Genomic DNA, 20883 nt, shown 5'->3' on the forward strand with positions numbered 1-20883 from the left:
TGTTTCACCCAATCTGAGTTGGCTGAGGACCGGGAGGCCTGACATGGGTCATGTCTCCCTGACTACCTCACAGGGACAGCAGTCCCTAGCACTCCCTGAGGGCTTTTTCCCTGGCTCCCCAGGCCCAACAGCCCTGCAGATCAGAGAAGGGGGGACATGGGGTGGAGTGAGGAGGAGAAGCTGGAGCCAAAGGAACCCCCTCCTTGGAAGGAAAGCAGCAAGGAGAGAGATGGACATGAGGGGAAGACATGAAAAATATTTTGGGGTCAGTGACTTTTTCTTTTGCACCATAATTGTTTAAACATTACCTTCTGAGCTAAGAGCTCCTAGGTACAGGGGGACTTAGCTCCTTTGTGGCCAGGGTTGGTTGATAGGGTCTTAGATTTTCATTTGTGTGTGTGTGTGTGTGTGTGTGTGTGTGTGTGTTTTGAAACAGACTCGATATATAGTTCAAACTGGCCTTGAACTCATATAGCCCATTCCGGCACAGAACTCAAGTCTATCCTGCCTCAGCCTCCTGAGTTTGGGGATTACAGGAGTGGGTACAGGCGTGCACCCCATGCCTGCCAGAAAGGGTATTTGAGGAGGCCTGAAGCCCACACTCCCTGCTCGGCTTCAGCTCCTACCTCTAAGTTCTAATCAGGGTTCCATCACATCCCTGATTTGTCCCCTCCCAGACCAGAGGAAGCCTGCAAAGTAAAGAGTGACTGTAGGTGAGGTGGGGGTGGGGACCGCGGTAGCTGCTTTTGGGAAGGAAGAGGCTTCATTGCCCCTGAGGACAGAGTGGAAAGATTTGCCACCACTCCAATGAGAGGAATTGAGATTGGACTCCAGGCACAACCAGAAATCGGTGCTAGGGTGGGGGTGGGAGGACAGATCAGGAGGAGCCGCCGGGGCCCCTCAGAAGTTGGAAGTCACAGCCGGGCTTCTCTGGCTTCTCCCGCTGTTCCCCTCTCTCCCCTCATCCCTTACAAGTGCTGGGGATGTCCTTGATCTCCAGGGCCCCGGTCTACACAGGCCTCAGCTACCCGAATAACATTCCACTGACTCTGGATTCGATCCCAGAGGCAAGTCCAGGCATTCAAACTCAAATGAGGCCGGGAGCTGAGTAATCGGCGGCTATGGCTATGCAGACATTTTGTCGGGAACAAGCACTCCCCGCCCCCACCCCGCACCGCGCGTTGGGGATGGAGGAGGGGCAGCCTGTCACTCTGTCTTCCCACCCCCTCCCTCTTCCCACCTGCAAGTAATTTGGCCAATGGAAGGGCAGCTCTGATTGCAGTGTGGAATCCTTCTCGATCTGCGTGCATTTGGTGAGGAACCCACCCACCCCAGACCCCATGTAACCTTTTCCTCTTCACAGAAGCAAATTACTTATAATTATCTCACATTGAAGGCCTTTGGGAGCTGCTTCCAAAATTGCTTTAATTGAATTAATTGAATCTCATTTCGTTGGAGGAGAGAATGGGGGTCCTGCCTTAAAATAGTATATGGGGAGAGGAGGCAGTGACCCAGAGGGAGGGGAGGGGAAGCCCCCACCCCCATCAGCTTTGCCCAGGCAGAGACCACATAGGTGACAGCACAAAGGTGCCCTGGACATTCTCAGACCCGTGTCAGCTGACAGCAGATGCGCAGGGCCTTCTGTGTTTGGACCTTGCCGTGCCCTGCTCTCAAGTAGTGGTGGCTGGTGACAGGGACACGTGGAGCCCCACCCGCCTCCCCACCCTGGGAGGGAGGCGGGTCTGCCAGAGGCCAAGGGTGACCGATGGCAGGGTGAAGGCCCCTCCCCAATAATCATCACAGCGGCTATAAATGCCATTTATTAAGCGCTTACTGTGTTCCAGGCACCGTGTCAAGCCTGATACAAACACTATCTCATTTCGCCATCACAACCACACCAGGAAACACGGCCTATTAGTATTCCCGTCGCGGCGGGAAGCAGGGCCCAGAGAGCAGGGCGGAAACTTGCCACAAGTCACCCGGCTCCACAGTGGCAGAGCTGGAACTCTGTGGAGACCAAAGTCCCCACTCAGTTTTATTCTCCTTTCTTTTTTTTTTTTAAATAGTGTTTTGAAACACAAGTTCCCACTGTGTAATTCAGGCTCACCCTGAACTCACTATATAGCCCAGACTGGCCTCAAAATTTAGGTGATCCTCCTGTCTCAGCCTCCTAAGTGCTGGGGTTACAGGTATGCACCACTACGCCTGGCTCCTTCCTTTTATTGACCCAAAGTCCCCAGTGGGGCTTCCTTCTAGGCAGGACTGCCCTTCTATAGTCCTGATGGCTCGAGAGAACAGAATGGGGTGCCTCTCCCCAGGTGGTCTGGGAATACATCACCACCCAGAAGTCCCCAGTAGTGGGACCTGCTCCCAAGTGGAAAGAGATCCGCATTTCCCCTGGAAGGGCAGGTAGATGCGGAGAGGAAGGGGTGCTGTCAGCTCAGCTGGCCGCTGGCTGGGAGAGCAATTACGCTCCTTCTGCTACTTAACTTTACAACCAGGCTGTTGTTTTAACGATGTGACGGGAGTTGGGCTGTCCAATTAATCTGCCTTTGGAGGCTTTCCGAGATGGGTGGTAGATCTTATCTGGGCTCTGTGGAAAGAGGAGTGTGCAACCTGCGGTGGAGGAATGGCCGCCCCAGGGCCTGTGGCCTCAGAGAAGACCCAGGGCAGGCATCTAGGGCCGGGCCACCCCTGAGCCGCCAGCCCCATTCTCCAAGGGCCAGAGAAAGACGCTGGAAGGAAGGAGGCAAGGTGGCAGGTGCGTCTCCTGGGGCTCCCCCTTGCCTCGCTGCTCCTGGGCCTCTGCTTTCACCCACCCTGTGCCGTCTGCCACCGCAAAACTCCTCCATGCGTGTTTTGGGGAGCAAGGGAGGTCACTGACCCAGAAGGAAGGACTGCTTGCAGGCAGGCCAAGAGTGTCTATGGAAGGACAGCCCCTCTGCCTGGCATTTGGACACCTGACCCCAGGGTGGCTTCTTGCGGGCACTGAGTGTGCTGGGCAGGCCTTAGTGGGCTTTACAGCCTGGGCCGCCCCAGACCCTCGGTTGCAGTGCCTGGAACAGGTTCAGGCAGGAAGAGGGAAGCTGGATTTGAGAGCCTTTTGCCTGGAATTGGAGGCCCCTCCCCAGCCCCCAAGGCCATGCCTGGCTGGAGTCCCTGAATGATTTGCATGTCCTCAGCCCTCCTGACCCCTGCGCGGCATGTGCCAAGTGGCACAGTGACCAGGAGTCACCGCTGGGCCCCGCTGCTCCCCAGCCTTTGCACCAGGCACTGACCCCCAGCCAGGCTGGACCACAGCGCCTGGACAGTGTCCACACTGCCTTCTGGCCCACCCTTCATCTGGCACCTGTCGCATCGCCTTTGGTCACTCATCAGGCTTCCTGTTAACCTGACGGGTCTGCCTTGGTCACCATGGTATCCAAGATGCGTGTTGGATGGAGGAGGAGAATTCAGGTTCTGGTATTTCCTTTTTTTTTTTTTCCCCGGTACCAGGAATCAAACTCACAACCTCATGCTTGCCAGGCAGGTGCTGTGCCCCTGAGCTAAATCCCCAGCCCCTTGGTTCTGGTATTTTCCTCCCTTTTCCTTTCCCAAGGTGGACTGAGGCCATTCCATTCCCCAGGACACATTGCTCCAGGGGAGGCTGGGCTGGCCCAAGGGCGTGTCCTCTCCCAAGGTGAGCAGGCCTCCACCTAGGGTTGCAGGTGCAGAGTGGGGACTGAGGCACCTGGCGCCCTCCACAACTGGTCCAGGAGAGAATCGGCACGGAACGCTACTCGGGTCTTGCTCCTTCTCAGCGTGACTGTCTTCCGGTTTCCCCACTGGAGCACAGGAAGGCATGGATGTTATCAGAACACTGCAGAGTGGGAACCACAAGGCCAGCCAGGGACACGGAATCCAGTGCTTCCGGTCCCTAGCTCGGTGGAGGACAAGTTAGATGGGAGAGAAGGTATGAGTGACTCGCCTCGACCCTGGTGAGGTCAGGAGACAAACACATTTGGGAGATGGGTCCAGGTTTTGTACAAAGTTTAATGGCTAGGAGCTCAGGATGTGTGGAAGCGTCTGAGCTTGGGGGATGCCAGTTAGACTGGTTATGACTCTGAGCAGTTTCTCTGGACAGAGACAGGGTAAGAAGCTGAAGTCTCAGACCGACTCCAACTATTTGGGGGTGCTTATACCCACCCTCATCCAGAGACTGTGTTTGTCCCCATTTCCCCCATACTGTTAGCCTTCTGGGCTCCCAGGAATTTGCCTATGTGGGTTTGTTAAGTGTTACAGGCAGGGAGGAGGAAGGGAGGGGCTCTTATAAATATCTGTTGCATTTGAGGGTTTTTGTGCTATTTTGTCTGGGTGCTGGGGACTGAACCCAGGGCCTCCTGCCAAGCGCCTGCTCTGCCTCCGGGCTATACCCCTGTCGTGGAAGTAATGGCCGAGCACCAAGCGAATTCGATGGATGAGCAGCTGTGACCTGCTGGCAGCCAACTCAGAAGACTCTGGATGCCTTCTTCCACTTTTGCTCACGAATGGGTTGAGCAGGGTCCAAGGCACACAGAGAAAAAAATACACACGGTGTTTCCTCCTGGTTCTGACCCCAGGCTGCAGACAGCTGCAGTCCTGTGAAGGGGCACGGCTGTCCCCAGGCAGTCCTGCCCAGGATGCGGTCTCCAGCATCCCCTCCAGCGGAAGGGGCCAGTGATGAAGGCTGATCCCTTTTTTAGCTGTTGGAGTTAGGCGGACATAACTCTGTGCCTTTTTCTCTTCTAGCTCCTCATCCTGGACTTGGTTTCTTCTTGTCCCAGCAGGCGTGCAGGTGCTCCGGATCCTGGGCTCGGTGGAAAGGCCAGGGGCTGCCTGGCCCCAGTCTCACATCATCTGAGGCACAGCCAGCACATCTGGAGAGTGATGCTGATACCAGGCTCCAAAGCCGCTGCCATAGCCACTGGCGGGCAGGGCACCCGCCTTGGGCAGATCCCAGAGGGATGGAAGGGGTGGGGAGCTGGGCGATGGGGAGGGGGGTCTCCCGGGGAAGTCCCCTTCCTGCCCCCTGGAGTTCTGTTTCAGGAGCTTCTTGTACTTGGAGCGCTTGTTCTGAAACCAGATCTTTACCTTTGGGGAGAACAGGGGACAGAATGAAAGGTCAGGAGTATACGTGGGAGACAAAAGGACCCAGCTGTAGGCAGCAAGTTCCAGGAGAACAGCGCAGGTTGGGAAAGCTTGCTGCGGTCCTCCGTAGCCAAAGAAGTCCCCTGAGCTAGAACACATCTCCCGTTGTTGTCTGGGGTGCCCTCCTCTACTTGAACCCCCAGGCCCCCCTTCTAATACATTCCTCCAACCCTTGCTGAGGGCCAGCTATGGACCGTGGGCCTCAGGGCCAGGGTCCATAGCGACACCACCACTCACACCTTGGGGAGCGTTGCCAGAGCACAGGCGTGGCAAGGTCAATGCTCGGGAAGGTCGGGACCGGCCCCACCTGGGTCTGAGTGAGGCCAAGCTGCGCTGCTAGCTGCGCCCTCTCTGGTAGCGCTAGGTACTGCGTGTACTGGAAACGCTGGTTCAACCGCTGAAGCTGCAGGCTCGAGAAGATGGTCCTGGGCTTGCGCAGCTTCTTGGTGGAGATCTGGGGGTGGTTCTCCAAAGGTTCTGGGGACAACAGCAGATGCTCCAATTCTGGGGGCAGCATAAGGAGGTGTGTTTAGGGTAGGACAGTGGGTTCATAGCCTCATCTGCATCTGGCCTGCATGCCATGGAAGAATTGGCAGAATGTGCAGCCTGGCCCTTGCCTTTCTCTGCCTTTTCTTCCTTTCTTTTTTTTCTTTTCTTTTCTTTTCTTTTCTTTTCTTTTCTTTTCTTTTCTTTCTTTCTTTCTTTCTTTTTTTTTTTGAGCGCGTGTTTTGAGACGGTTTGGCTATGTAGTTCTGGCTAGCTTTGAACTCACTCCGTAGCCCAGGCTAGCCTCGAACTCTCAGCGATCCTCCTGCCTGAGGCTCTGGAGTGCTGGGACTACAGGCGTGCGCCACCACGCCCAGCTTTTCTCTACCTTTTCAACTTCCACTTTCGGGGTGCACCCAGTGATACAAGGCAGTTCCCGACCCCAGGGAGCTCCCAATTCGGGGTTCGGAGTGCAGAAAGTGGCAACGGTCGAGAGTAAGAGTACCCAGGGTCTGCTCAAGTGTGGCGGCTCAGTTTCGGGTAGGGCGGGGCAAAACTCTGGGCATTCCCAGCGCAGGGAACTGGAAGTCCACGTTCAGAGGCCAGCGTGTCCGCGTGGCACCTGAGCTTCAAATGCCAGCGTCAGAAGGTGAGAAGTGACCTCGGAATTTTCTCCCCCTTGCTCCCCACCAGATGGCTCAGGGAAGACATTTTCCTGGCCTCAGAAGCTAGATCAGTGGGGAGCGGTCCTGTCCTCAGGGGGGCCAGCGGGCCCAGGCACAGGGAGCTCCCGCGTGTGAGAGAGGGTGACTGGGATTGGGAAAGCAAATTGCGGGGTCACTCTGGCCGGCACTCAGAAATCTGGTCCCCTCCTTCTAGCCTCACTCTCCAGCACACCCCCGACAGGGACGTGGGGTCCTACGATGGGCGCCAAAGGTGGAGGGCACCGCCACCCGAGCCACTCTATTTGGACCGGTAGGCCGCCCCAGGCGGGCGAGGAGTTGGGTGGGTGAAGCAGCCGGAATATCTGCGGGCGTGGGGCAGCACTGACCGCGTTCTCCAAGGGTCCCCGCAGACCTCAGCCGAAAGAGCTCATGGCCAGGACCCAGGCGGGCTCCGGACTGCCCGCACTCCTACCCATCCCTCTAGTCGGGCTCACCCCACACTCACGCCAGGGTCCCGCCCTTGGCCAGCCGTGATCACCCCTCGCCTTCGCCTCCCCCGCACCCCTCGGGCGCTCCGGGTTTCTCAGATCCTCCCCCCACCATCGACCCCTGCCTCAGCCGATTCCCAGAAAAGCCCTTGGGTTTCCGCTCCCGCCCGCGTCTGTCCGGCCTCCCCTGCTCGGACCCCACTGTGAGCAGCCTCGGGCTGACAGCCGGGCGCCCACCCGCGCTTCTCTGGCTGCGCGGAGCGCGCAATTCCAGCGGTGACGCACGGAACCGCGGAGACACCCCGGCTGCTGAACTCTCCGAGCCGCTGCGCCCCAAACTCAGGGCAGACCTCTTCCCAAGTTCCTTCTGGGACAGCCTTTTCTGCACGCCAGTTACAGCAAGTTACAACTGGATCAGCTCTGGTCGCGATAACGGAGCCTTAGGGCCTCCCTCTAGGCGCCGCCGCACCCACCGGCTCCCAGGGGTTTTGGCCAAACCCCGTCCCTCAGGCAGAGGTGAACTCCAATCCCTCTCACACCCCAATCGCTCATTCTAGTGTGGGCTCACCGACCCAGTTCCGATACAGAAATGCTACCGACTCTTAAGGTCGCCAGCGCCTGTGTCTTTTCGTTGGATCCGGGGAAACTGTAAAGAAAAGGAATCTTCAGGAGGGAGACCTTAGACAGACAGAGGGAGGCACGGACTGGTGAGGACAGGCCGGCAGACACCCACCCCATCGCCAACAGTTCTCCCAAGGGAAAACCAGATTCTTCCTACGCTGAACCTTAAACGAGTCCCCAAACACACGCAGTCACACCCAATTAGCACATACTTAAGGAGTCCAAAGGGTTCACTTATAGGACAGCCCCCAACTGCCTCTGCTTCAAACAGAACCAGAAGTCTGGGAGAGGTAGCCCCAGTTTTGCCAGGGAAGTTTGGAGTTTTTCAGGGGGTTTGGAGAAAATTCCCTAAAATCTTCTTTCCTGTCCCCACGCAGTGAAAGCGCATCTGCAAGGGCCAAGCGCCTGGGGAAACAGGCACACCCTTCCTTCGTGCCTCAGTTCGCCCATTGGTAAATCAAGGAGGTTGCACTCCCAGCATCTGCACTCACTTTTGGCTCTGGTGGTTCATGAATTGATCTGTCAGAGGCGCAGAGACTGCAGCAGCGTCCCTGGGTGGATGTGTGCCCTGCAGGAGACTGCATGGAAAACAAAGGTGGGGCACTGAGGTAGGAGGAGGGAGTGCAGAGGACCTGGGGTTGAAGCAGAGCCGGCGATCCAGCTGGGTGTAGGACAGGGCACTGGCCCTGCAAAGGCACAGCGAAGAGCCAGCAAGGCCGGCCAGCTCCTTCGCTCCACTGAGGCCTTGCAAAGAGCATTTCTCAGGGGCTCAAAGTTCTTCAGGCAACTGGTGCCCAGCCTACCACCAAATCAAGAGTAGAGCGGCTGGGCATGGCCCATTCCTTTGATGGAAGGCTCAGGTGGCTGGGGAAAGATTAGAGACTATGGGACCGGCCAGGCCTGTAGCTCTATTCTTTGAACAATGGGTGGCAGGTCCTATTCCCAGACTCAGCCAGACCAACTTCCTGTCAAAGTCAGGCACGGTCTGGGGAAAGGGGGTGGGGCCCGGGAAGGAGATGAAAGAGCCCCGCCTGGATGTCTACAGCCCTCCAGCAGAGACCTGATTTCTACTGAGCAGGGTTTGGCCTGACCACTACTTTTTGAGACCAGACGAACTGGGAGAGGGGCGACACGGGGAAGGGAGACAGCGCGGGACGGCAAGAACCACGAGGAAGGGCAGGGCCCCCACCCCACATCTGGATTGATGCAGTTTTCCGTTACACGTAGGTACACACAACTCTGCTGCTCCAAGAGGGTGGGGTAGGGAGCCCTGCAGCCTGGCCTCACACAACTGCAAATCGAAACCAGGTCGGGTTTGAAAGGAGACCTATATCAGCTAGCCCCCGCCCCCGCGCCTCCGGCCTCATCCCACCGCGTTCCTTAGCTCTCCTCTTATCCCAGATGCCGTGGAATCTGAGTCAGGTTTGAACCCCGCTAGCTGTGTGCAAACAGGCGAGGGCGAGGTTTAGGGGCGCACAGGACTCGGACCCCAGAGGTGGCCACCGCCGCGCCGGACTTACCTGCCTGCGGCTCCCGTGAGATCTCAACGGGGCCACGGAGATGCTGTGAAGGTGCCGCAGGCTGTTGGCAGGGCAGGTAGGAGTCTTCTGGGGTTGCTGGCCTGGTGTAGGAGTAGGACAGGACGTGGCCAAACGGCCCAGAGTAGGACAGATCAGGGGAGACTGCGGTTGCGGGGGATAGGCCAAGCGGGTAGGCAGCCACCGCCGACCGGGCGGGGGCGAGGTCTGGGAAGACTGCTTTACAGGCGTCCCGGCCTGGAAGGGGGCAGGGCAAGGAGGTCATTGCGGCTGGTGCCCACGGCCTAAGCCACGGTCCAGTACGTGGTCAGCTCCCTGCACCAACCCTCTTTCCCGAGCCCCGGGCGTTGAGGCGGATAAGCCCCCAGCCCCGGCCAGCCACTTATACACTTAAGATCTCAGAGCAAGTGTCTTTCTGCGCCTCTTCCAGCTGAGTTTGCACCCGGAAAAGAGGTGGGGGGGGCGCTCCCATGGCTTTCCCCTCCTCCCTCCAAGTCCATGGGGCCCCCCTACCCTCGTGCGGGTTCGGATCCCAGGACCCGACTGAGCCCCCGCTCCTATTTTGACTCCCCGGATTGGCTGCCACGTGCGGTGACCTCACCGAGGCCTGCAGCTGGGACCCACCCTCTGGGGCAGCGCAAGCTCTGGGCGCTTCTGCCCCCGGGTCCGCTCCACGAACGGTGTCGGGGTTGCAAGGTGATTGGTGCAGTCAGGGGACCTCGGTAATAATGGCACATGTGCTAGAGAGTGGGTGACCCTGGGTTGCCCCCGGGCAAGGGGAGCCGCGCAGTGGGCCGAAGAGGCGGAGATGCAGGAATTTGCGTTCGTGCGGCCCGCGTTCCGAGCTGGTTTTGGTTCTGCCGCCTTGGACCTGCAGAGGAGTCAAGAACAGCCTGCCCGCGGTTTATTCAGCGCGTCGGAATGCGTAGCTGCCCGGCGCGCTGGCAGTTTGTTGGTAAACAGACGCCGGGCCGAGAAGGTGCTGCCCGGCCCCGCACGCGCGCGCCGCGCACGCCCCCGCGGGGCGCCCTCGGCCTGGCACGCCGCGACCGCCGCGACTGCGCCTCACCGCCCCCGTGCCGGCTTCCGCTTCCGGCAGGGGCCCGGGTGTGGTTGCGACACCGCAGCGGCTGCAGGAGAGATCTGCCGTCTGGGCTTTTGCCTGTACTGCACCCCGCCTTTCCTGGCGCCGCATGCGGCCGAATCCTGGCATGAGCCGGGAGGAGATCTGGGAGTGGGGTTGAACCCAATTTGGTGGCTCCTAAGAAGGCACAGGAAATACGGCAGGGGGGTGCCCCTGGCTTCGTTTCCCGGGGCTGTTTGCTGGACTGGCCTCTAAACATTAGCACCCAAGGACTGGGCGGACACGTCCACATATCCAAGCATCTATCGCCAAATGTGCCCAACTGGGCAGGGACTCCATTCAAATACAGCGTGTTTGTTCGCATAGCAATGTACAGGTGTCTACACAGATGTGCACAGTAGCATCCCTCCGTGAAAGGAGAAGCTTCCTTATGGATCTACAAACAGTTTAGGCTGTGATGTATACACCTCTACATACCCAAGATGAAGTCAATCCCTGCATAAAAGCAAGGAACAGGTCTCTCACAGAGACCCATGAGTACACAAGTCCAATTGCTTGTGTGAATATTCAAAATCACAGAAACGCCAAGCATAGCGTTTGTGTACATGTACCTACCCTTTGAGAGACACCTGTCCACACATACATGAGCTGCTCCAAGTTAGGGAAAAGTGTGCCACCTCCAAACCCAGCAATCTGAACAGATTGTCCAACACTCTGCATACCTTCTCCCACTGTGTGCAAGTTGGCAGGCATTTTTTTGTACACACACACACACACACACACACACCCGTGTGCTCTCATGATGAAGGCTCAGAGTGAAGGTAGCAGCATTGAGGGATGGGAGAAGACAACTGTCAGAGAAGGAAGGCAGCCTGGAAGAGAACATAAAAGATTTGAGGGTGGCCATGCCCATGCTCCTTGGAGGGACAGAAAATCAAGTGTCCCACAGGGCTGCGGGAGAGCAGTGTACTTCAAACCACACCCCCCACCATGGATAGAAATGAGTTTTTCCAGGAAAACATTTCCCTATCACTTGCCTGGAGCTCTCTACCCTGAAGCCTTGGGCTTCTCCTTCCCCAGGAGGCCGGAGAACCCACTCCCTTCTCATCCAACAGGGTGTGAAGGCTTTGCTCAGTGAAGAAATGCTATTGCCGCGGGGGCACAGATGGCATCTCTGGATACATGGAAGATGTTCTTTGAGGTGGGGTTGGCAATCAGGAGGTTTCTCATAAAGGAGGTGCTTTTGGGCTGGGGTTTTGAGGATTATGGGGTTACTTCCTCCCAGGCCACACACCCAGAATGCAGAGTCCTTTCTGTGCCCAATTTAGCAAGGGCAAGGGTGGGTTGCCTGGCATGCCCTGCAGCAGTTGGCTTCAGGCATCCTTCAGAGCCAGGTGATCCACAGTGCTTCCCTCTCCTAGGCTCTCCTAGATGCACATGGGCTTTCTCTGAATCCTGCAGGGCCTTCACCCTGAGCCTCAGCAGGAAGTACCTCACCAGACACTCAGCATCCACGCCCTGTGCCTCTTTGCAAAAACCCTTCCAGGTAGGTTCTATTACTACCTCTCCCCTCCTCATCACACCTCCCTCCTCCCATACTCTGAAGGGTGTGGGGCTGGAGCACCTTGTTGGGAAACCTTGGGGTCTCCATAGATGCAGACTCCCCAGGGAAGGCGGAAGTGATGAGGACGAGGGCCAAGCAAGGCCATAACTGTGTGTCGGATCAGAATGGCGGGAGGGCTGGCCGGGGAGGCCTGAGGCCTGGGTTGCCCTCCCAGCTCATCTTCCGAGTTGCTGGCTGTGATGTTCTGGGTCAGCCATTTCCTGTCTCTAAGGCTACCAGAAGGAATAAAAGGGGGGAGCTTGCCCAAGATTCCAAGCTGTGGTCCTTTGCTCTGTGATGACTTGCAAAACCCCAAACCCCAAAACCAAAAACCTTCAAGGAGGAGGCGGAGGAAGAAGGGCGGAGGGAGGAGGGGGGAGGAAGGTTAGAGGAAGGAGGGAAGGAGGAGCGAGGAAGGGAATAGGGGAAAACAAAAGGAACTGACTCTCTCCTGTCACCACCGATGAGACTCACAGAGGCCAGCGGGGACATCCTGAGGTTTTCCCCACACAGACCTTCTGCCTAAATGAAAGGGATCGTGCTGGAGAACCCAGCATGAAGGCCACCCTGAGTGCAGAGGAGGGGTTCTAAGTTTTTTTGGGGGGGATAACATCACCACCTCGGGGAGTTGTTGATTTGCACTGTGGGCTATCCCCGTGTAGGCTATTCCCGAACCCCACCTTCACCTGGGTTCAATTCGCAGTGCAGAGTGGGGCAATAGCCACACAGGAATACCTCATGGAGCAGATCCTCTGCCGTTTTAAAATTTTTTATTTTGAGATAGGATCTTGCTAAGTTCCCCAGCCTGGGCTCAAACTCGAGATCCTCCTGCCTTCCCCAAAATGCTGGGATTACAGGCGTCCACCACCATGCCAGGCTTGGGCTCTTTGCTGGTCGACCGCAAACGCCGGCTTACCACATTGGGTAAAGTTCTCCGAGGCAGTATTAACCCTACATATTTCTCCCCTGAGGTTACTTTGAGCCCTGACCCTCAGGAACTCCGCCGGAACCAGCACCATCCTGGCAGCTCTGGCTGGCACCCGGAACACGCGAGGATGTGCAGGCATCTTGGTGAAGTTGCTGGGCTCCGTCGTTCTCACCTGGGCAGAGGGAGGCTCATGAACCTGGAATGGCGCGCCGCCCCGGGTACCCTGGACGGTAACCCCTCGCCCACGACTAGGTGCCTGCAGGGATCTGCCCACGGAAAAGGAGATGTGATCGCTGGCCCAGGCCTCGGAGCTGGGCAACCTCAACTGTCGTGGCATCATCCTCGCTTTTTTCTCCATCCCATTCACCAACCCAAAATGAAATTTTGGTTTTGTTTTACCTATTCTCAGTAGGTTTTAAATTTAACTGGGATTTTTCTTAGTAATTCGGTTTGAAGAGGCTGAATAATTCGGTTGCGCAGGGAGGAGGGCATGAAAGGAATCGAATCCTTCCCCTGGCCTCTGAGGGCCCCACATTCAGCGAGGCCTGGGAGGGCGCAGCTGGCAGAGGCCTGTGCGCCTCCCACGATCTGACTTTTCTTCACATTGGCACCCTTGGTTCTCTTCCTCTTTTTGATTGAACATGGAGTGAGCGCTGGCCAAGGCGGGGTTGCTGGCTGGTCCCGGAGGCCGCTGCCAGCCCCGCTGCGCGCTTCACCGCCCGTGCGCTCACCTCCAAGGAACCCCCTCTTGGAGCTCCCGCCCCATTTTCCGAATCCCTCTGCACTAGCTGCCCGAGGAGGGGAAGGGGAGAGGCCTTGCGGTCAGCGCCCCCAGGTGCCGGCCCTGCGCACTTGTGGGGGTCCCTATGAGGGTCTCGCTCTCCGCTTGTCTCAGCTTCCTAACTTGAGCCTCTGCTCCAGGAAATTTTTTCTGTTGGGGATTGAAGGTTACGTTTTAAGTGCACATGCATATAAAATCACCAAACACGTTAAAAGCAAAGGCACGACCAATTCTTTGACCAGGACATTCCGAACCTCAAAAGAAAACAGTTAATCAAAAGTGGGGCGGTTTGAAGATGAGTTAGGGGCTCCGCGCGTGGAGAGGTAGTCAGACGGCTGAACTTCGCCGCGGCGCACAAGCGGCGATGACCGGGAGTTGGGGCGCCTAGGCGGCCAGGTGTCCCAGCCAGTGTTCCACCAGTGGACCCGGCGGGGCGGGGAGGAGACCGCAGCACCCCGAGGCTGGTGCCCCCCGGCGATCGCTGCGAGCTAGTGGAGGCCCCAGCCAGACCCGCCTATAACGAATTCGCCCTGCCCAGAACGAAGGCTTTTGGGCTGGGCTCTCCAGACCTTCTAGGACCCTGACACGAAAATCAGGGCGCTCGGCCGACCTCCTCGCAGCTGGGTCTAAGGTGAAAGCTAAAGATAGGCGTGGTGGGATTTGGAAGGTGCGCGTAATCCGCAAAATCCAAGCTAGTGCCGGGTGTGGTGGCGCACGCCTGTAATCGCAGCATTCGGGAGACTGAGGCAGAAGGATCGCCTGAGTTCAAGGCCAGCCTGAACTACATAGAGAGTTTTTTTAAAAAAAAAAAAAAAAGGAAGGGAGAAAGAAAAAGAGAGAAAGAAAGGCAACCAAGCGAGTGTGTGCATGGGCGCCTGCAAAATCGCACATAGCACAGCAGGACACAGGCACACAGAAATGGACTCCCACTAACCTCAGCACACGCTCTGCTGGCAGCTGCACGACACCCGCAGCGTGCACACAGCCTCGTCACACACACAGCACACGCCTGCCGCTTGTGCACGCGCGAGGGCACACACCCACCCACCCCGGGATACTTGGATTTGGCGAAACGTCTCTGTGGATGGGGTTATCGGTTTCACTCCGATTCCCCAACCAAGACCCTTGGCGGTCTGGACTGGGGGTTTGTGCGAAGTCCTAATTTGGGCTGCGAAGTCCGGGAGGACAGCCTTTCCTCTGCCGCGCCGGGCCTGGGAGGATGGTGCCTGGCGATGCATCCCGTTCCTTTCTCTCAAAGTGAGAAAAAGAATCTCATTTTACAAAAACTCCGAGCGCAGGCTTTTCCCTCTTGCGCCCCTGCGCGCGGCTCCTGGCGTGGGGGAGGGTAGACGGATGTAGGGTGAGAGGCAGCTCCGTCCTCCCTCTTCCTTCTCTCCCTCCCTCCTCCCACCCCTTCCCCCACACGGCACGACCAGGGGTGGGGGCGGCTGGCCGAGGGGAGGGGCCCAGGCCCCTCGGCTTCCAGGGAAGGCGGTGCCTCCCGCACCCCTCTCAGCCCGCGCCCACCCCAGTCGTGCATCACCTTCATTGATTCCATCGTCGTCGTCATCGTCGGAAAAAGTCGAACTGGAAGTTCACCAACTGCTGCCGGAAGAGGCTGGTGGGGGCGGGGGGCGATAAGTGACCCGAGCCTGGGCTGAGGGCTGTTTGGTGGTCCAGGCCTCCCAGAAAAACAGAGAGCACAGTGCCCAGCCCGCAGGGCCCCTGTCCTGGAGGCTCCGCGGTGAGGACAGCGGGACACGGGGAGAAGTCCTCTGCACCCCAAATGCTGAGTGGCAGCACTAGCAGGGAGCGGGGCTGAGCCCATGCCCTACCACTAGTCAGCCCAGAGGATCACTGGCTGTCTAGCTTTCCCTGTAAAGGCTGGAGGGCCGCGTCCTGGTCCTCTGGGGGTCTGGACAGTGGAGGACCCAGCTGAAGCCACAGGTTCTGGAGACACCTCTGAGGTCTAAGGGATCTTCAGAAGCCTGTCCCAACACCCCAAAAGGGAGTGGGAGTGATCTGAGGCCGTGTGCCTTGGGTAACAGAATAAAAATAATAAAAGCTAACACTTCAGTGTTGTCAGTGTTCCTGGCACGATGCTAAGCCCTCACATGCATTCTTTTATTTAATCACCACAAGATTCTCCATGGTAGATATCAATATTATCCACACTTTCTGAGTAAGGAAATTGAAGCACAGAAAGCAAATAACTCATCTAGTTTTTTTTTTTGGTTTTTTCTCTGGTACCGGGAACCGAACTCACGACCTTGCGCTTGCCAGGCAGGCGCTTTGCCGCTGAGCTAAATCCCCAGCCCCAAATAACTCATCTAGAAGCCGGAAGTGGAACCTAGGACAGCCGGCCTTCCTAACCCCCTGTGGGTGCAGCTGTCTCAGGTGAAGTTCCATTCAGCAAGGGCAGGGAAAGGGCTGCGGAGGCGAAGGGACCCCAGGAGAGGACCGGCCTTCCAGGAAGGCAGGATGAGAAGAACTGCTGTTAAGAGTGACTGGTATTAATGTGGGCCTGTGCGCCAGACATGCTTTACAGGCACTGCCTTGTGGAAATCCTTGCACAATAGCTTGGAGGAAGTCCTGTTCTTATCCCCATTTCACAGGTACAGAGACTGAGGCACAGAAAAGCCATGTGGGGTCTTGTTCACCTGTCTGCGAGGTAAGAAATCTCAGGGAAGGAGCCAAAGGAGGATCAGGAGGCTTCATTGTGCAGGGTGTCAAACACCTCTCAAGAGTTTAGAATGGACTCCTGGGCAAGGGAGAAGCCAGATGGGAATGAGCTGGTGAAGGGAGATTGGTGTGCTGGAGCCCAGTGAGGAGGCAGTTGCAGTGGATGAAGTGAACAGTGAGGAGAAAGTGTCCAAGGGGGTGGCAGCAGAGGCAAGGGAAAGGAAGGCAGCCATAAGAAAAGCGGCCCAAAGACAACGCCTGGTGTGGTAGTGCCTGCCTGTCATCCCAGTACTCAGGAGGCTGAGGCAGGAAGATTGATCACCATGAGTTCAAGGCCAGACTGAACTACATAGCAAGGCCTTGTCTCAACAGACAAACAAAGAAGCAAGTAAGCCCTGTTGTGCCAGGAGAGTAGAAGAAGGAATGTCTGAAGTTCCTGGCCAGGGCCACCAGGGGAGCCCAAGGAAGACGCCATATATTTGCTTCAGAGGTTCAGGCCTTTGATGGGCACATGAGCCGCGGACAAGATTCTGGGTCGATCTTCCAGCGGGCAGCCAGCCACAGCTTCTGCACAGGTGTCCGCCCCCGCCCTGCCAGGCGCACAGGTGAAACTTGCATATATGCAGATGTATGCAGATGAGAGGAACCCAGCCTGGGCCCCGAGCCAACGAGGCAGGTCCTCCCCCACCTCCCTCCAGGGACAGGAGGGTGGGCCCCAGCCCTGACTCACCCGCTGACATGCCGCCTGGAATGCCACCTCCCCAGCTGGGCTTCCTCCAACTTGGGGAACTTGCTTCTGGAATCACCCTGAAGTCCAGCCCAGAACATCACAAGCTGGAGGACCCAGGCTGGGCTTGGAAGCGCTCTCTAAATCCAAATAAAGATTTATTCTGAGCCCTCCTGGCAAAGTCACTGCGGGTGGGGAAATGGTGGAATCAGGATGTATGCCTGGTAATAAGACATTTACAAGTATATGAGGGCCAGGCATCATTAGTGGCACACACCTGTAATCCCAGCACTCAGGAGGCTGAGGCAGGAGGATCGATGCCAGTTCGAGGCCAGCCTGAACTACATAGTGAGACCCTGTCTCCAACCCCCACACACCAAAAAAAAATATATACAAGGTACATGGCATTCCCCAAAGCATTCTGACATCCATGCCTACATAGGGGCCTCGTTTTAACTTGCGAGGTAGGTAGTTCACACCCCCCATTTTACAGATGAGGACACTGAGGCCCAGTTGAGACATGCCTGGCCAGGGAAAGCCTGATGCTCTGCACAGAACTGGCTTCCCAGTCCGGCTCTGACTCAGGGTTCTTTGCTTCACTCTGTGGTTTCATGCTGGGCTGAGGGGAGGAGGAGTGAATTCTGGAGTCTGGGGCTCACTTTTTCCCAGACAATCATAGGAAAGATGGTTTTAGTTCTCTCAGTGCCTGAGAACTTCAAAGAGAACATGAGCGCTTGTCCCTCCAGCTGAGACTGTGCCTGTGTGGCAGGACCATGCACCCCACTTCTGGCTCTTTCATTCTTTCGTAGCACTTGCGACTGTATAGGGTGCCCTGAGAGACTGGCCTAGAACCCACCCAGCAGTGAATTTGGCCATTTGTGTATATTAAAATTATGGGAAAAAACAGTGGGGGTTTTATTTTTGTTTTGGTTTGTTTTTTTCCAGTACCGGAAATCGAACTCACGACCTTGCACTTGCCAGGCAGACGCTGTGCCACTGAGCTAAACCCCAGCCCCTGTTTTTTGTTTTTTTATGCATACGTGAAAGCCAAGTGTGGTAATGCTTGTAATCCCAGCCCTTGGGAGGCTGAGGCAGGAGGATCAGAAGTTCAGGTCAGGCTACATAGCAAGACCCTGTCTCAAAAAAACAAAAACAGAATAACAGAAGCCAAAAGTAAACAAACCAAGAAGCATATGCACAGGGTTAAGAAAGACTTATAGGCCTGAGGTGTGGCCTGGTGGCAGAGTGCTTGGCAAGCATGCGTGAGGCCCGACGTTCATCCCCAGCACCATAAAAAGAAAAGAACAAAAGCATCTTATGAACTAGGCACTCAGGCCAGGAAATAAAACTGCCTTCCCAGGAAACCTGCCAGGGACCCTCCAAGATCACAGTCCCCTCCTCCCTCCCTGCTTCTTCTTACAGTTGCGTCACCTGTGTCTGCCACTTTGCTTCATAAGGGCAGGGTGGGGTCTTTGACAACAGCGAACACTGTGCCAGTGTGGAGCCAGCACGTAGTAAATGCTCAGTAAACGAGCACTACATAAAGGAACCAGGTGTGTGAAGTGGTGTACGCCTGTCTCCCGTGCCAAGAATCCGAGGGAGGGGTGCTGTCCGAGGCCACAGTGTAACTTTCAGGATGTTGTCCCCCATTCGTCCTGCCACACAGGGCCCCGCCTCCTCTCCTGGGACTCCCCACCTCCCTTCCAGCCTTTGCTCCTCGAGGCTGGGAGGCTGTGCCTGGATCCTGGCCTTTTCTCTGCCAGGCAGAGCCTCCCAGCCTAGGAACCCAGACTGATCTGAATTCCAATCCTGCCTCCGCCTCTCACTGACTTGGACAAGTAAAACCTCCCTGTGCCTCAGTTTCCTCCTCTGTGAAATGACTCATACAAGCCCAGCCTCAGAGGGCCTGTGAGGATTCCACACACTCGACTCTACCTGGGCTTAGTAGGTACTTCGCATACATTAACTTTCTTTTTTGGCTTGCTTCACTTTGTCTTTCTTGCACTGCTGGGGCCTGAACCCAGGGCCTCACCCATGCTAGGCAAGTGCTCCTCCCCCTAGCTACATCCCCAGCCCTTTTTATTTTTTTTGAGACAAGATCTTATTAAGTTATGAACTTGTCCAGGCTGGGCTCAAACTTGAGATCCTTCTGCCTCAGCCTCCCACAATGCTGGGGTCTCTGCCTCCTGGGTAGCATGCGGAAAGCCCTTGCACGCAGGACTCGGCTCATGCTCAACACCCTCTCAGGCGGGGCTGCTCCTGCTGTCCCCATTTCACAGATGAAGAAACTGGTGCCCAGAGAGCCCATCATTGCATAACTATCAGTGGCAGAGCTGGGACTGGATCCCCAGCCTCCAGCTCTGGTGTTCCCTGGGATTTTCCAAACAGCCCCCCTCTCTCTGAAGGGGTGAAAGGGACAGAGGCAGGGTATTAATGGGTGCTACATGGGCTTAGAGGGGCTTCTGTGTTATGTGATTGGGTGGTGGTAGCCTGGGCGAACCTGATCTTAGCAGGAGGGTGGCGAGAGCACTGGAGTAAGATGTGGAGAGAGGTAAGAGGGCGGCCCCAGGGATAGGGGCAATGGGGAGGTGAGAATTGTGTGCAGATTCATTAAGGGCTTCTCACTTAATTCTTTTTTTTTTTTTTTTTTCTTTTTGAGACAGGGTCTCGCTATGCAGTTTAGGCTGGCCTAGAACTCATAGAAATCCTCCTGCCTCAGCCTCGAGAGTGTTGGGGTCACAGGCATGTGCCACCACGCCTGGCTCAAGACCTATCTCAAAAAAACAAAGAAGTGGAAACTACAGTAATGGAGATTGAGGCTTCATACAAGGAGAACATTTTAAATAATGCAAGCTCTCAAACAGCACATTTTCCACTCAAGCCTTAGTCACCGACTCCCTTTACTAGGTACAGGGTGCATCTCATCTCCTCTGCTACAATGAGACATTCTGGGGCGGGTTTGCCCCTTACTGAGCTTTGCTTCTGCCAACGTGAGCATAGGATCTGTAGTCACAAAGCGTCAGCCAGGTGTGCCATGGGGGCTTCGGGATGTGAAGTGGGGTCGAGGGGCTTCACTCTGGAGCTGCAGCAGAGGTGTGAACCCCAGTTGCACAGTGTTCTAGGTAAGGGACTTCAGGCAGGTGCCTTAGGATTTCTGACCCTCATTTTTTTCACTGGTAAGATGGAGTTAATCAGCCAGCCACGCTAGGGCACGCCTTTCATCTCAGCACTCACAAGGCTGAGACAGGAAGATTGCCTCAAGTTCGAGGACAGCCTGGGGTACATAGTGAGACTGTCTCAAAAAATCAAAACAAAAAAAGAAATGGAGCTAAGCATGGCAACCGCATGAAATGGTTGTGAGGATTAAAGGAGGCATCGTTATGTGACGGGCAGATGCCAGTACACGGAAGGCCGATGCTGTAGCTTTCCTGATGATGTGCAGCCCTAAGGGGCTACATCATGGGCTGGAGGAATGGGCTAAGTGCCATACCTGGTGTCGTGACTATTCCACAAGCATCAGGAAGGGAGCTAGGTAGAAACCCGGAAGCGGAGTGACTCAAGGTAGGAAGCTGGGTGAAAAATAGTCCCTGGAACCAGAGACTTTCACAGGGATTTTTCCTGCCTTTGCCCCGCCCTCTCTCAGGCTTGGGTTTGGGAGGAGGGGCTCCTGGTTGCTGGGAGACCTGGGCATCGCTAGTCCTGAAAAGGTACTGGGAATCCTTGAACAGCTCGGCCCACCGTGGAAGCCCAGCCTCGGTCAAGAACAGAGCCAGAAAGTTCTGATTTGGTCACCACCTGCTCAAACCACAAGCTCTTAACCGGTCCAAGCCACTAAATCGCAGTGATGACGTGGCACTCCTGGAGGGTGGCAGCGCCTCCTGTGTGCCAGGTGCCCCGGACTGGGATGGGCCTCAACAGCCTCAGGACAAGCCCTCGACCTCCAGCAAGGTGGCTCAACTTTCCTGGCCTTCTTAGAGCTGAAAGACACAACAGCGGTCCCCAGAATCAGTGGGCATCAAATTCTGGGATCAAGAAGGTTTGGAGTGGGCCTAGAAATCTGCATATTAATTTAAAAAAGAACCTGCTGATAAACCGACTATCTCAGGGTCCCTGC

General features: G+C 56.3%; 1 protein-coding gene and 1 long non-coding RNA gene across 7 annotated transcripts; one reads left to right on the plus strand and one right to left on the minus strand.

The window, feature by feature from the left end:
• Positions 1–2144: 2144 nt before the first annotated feature.
• On the minus strand, positions 2145–9979 carry Dlx4 (distal-less homeobox 4). Of its 5 annotated transcripts, none has more exons than XM_013519109.1 (4): positions 9589–9979; positions 8947–9047; positions 5474–5670; positions 2145–5109 (listed from the first exon to the last, which is right to left on the minus strand). In XM_013519109.1, exons 1-4 carry the CDS (start codon positions 9699–9701, stop codon positions 4867–4869), a joined length of 654 nt encoding a protein of 217 aa, XP_013374563.1. In that variant the 5' UTR covers positions 9702–9979; the 3' UTR covers positions 2145–4866. The 5 variants fall into 5 exon arrangements, with proteins under 5 accessions (XP_013374563.1, XP_005394243.1, XP_005394242.1 ...); XM_005394186.2 differs by having other exon boundaries at positions 5474–5643; positions 8947–9201; positions 9566–9979; XM_005394185.2 differs by having other exon boundaries at positions 8947–9201; positions 9566–9979.
• LOC102017621 lies at positions 8012–12977 on the plus strand. Of its 2 annotated transcripts, none has more exons than XR_001235940.1 (3): positions 8012–8649; positions 11510–11594; positions 12623–12977. It is a non-coding gene; the product is annotated as an uncharacterized LOC102017621 (long non-coding RNA). The 2 variants fall into 2 exon arrangements; XR_262592.2 differs by lacking the exon at positions 8012–8649 and adding an exon at positions 8936–9022.
• The last annotated feature ends 7906 nt before the right edge of the window (positions 12978–20883 follow it).

This window comes from Chinchilla lanigera, unplaced genomic scaffold, assembly GCF_000276665.1.
Source record: "Chinchilla lanigera isolate Chin_1 unplaced genomic scaffold, ChiLan1.0 scaffold00050, whole genome shotgun sequence".
Taxonomy (NCBI): domain Eukaryota; kingdom Metazoa; phylum Chordata; class Mammalia; order Rodentia; family Chinchillidae; genus Chinchilla; species Chinchilla lanigera.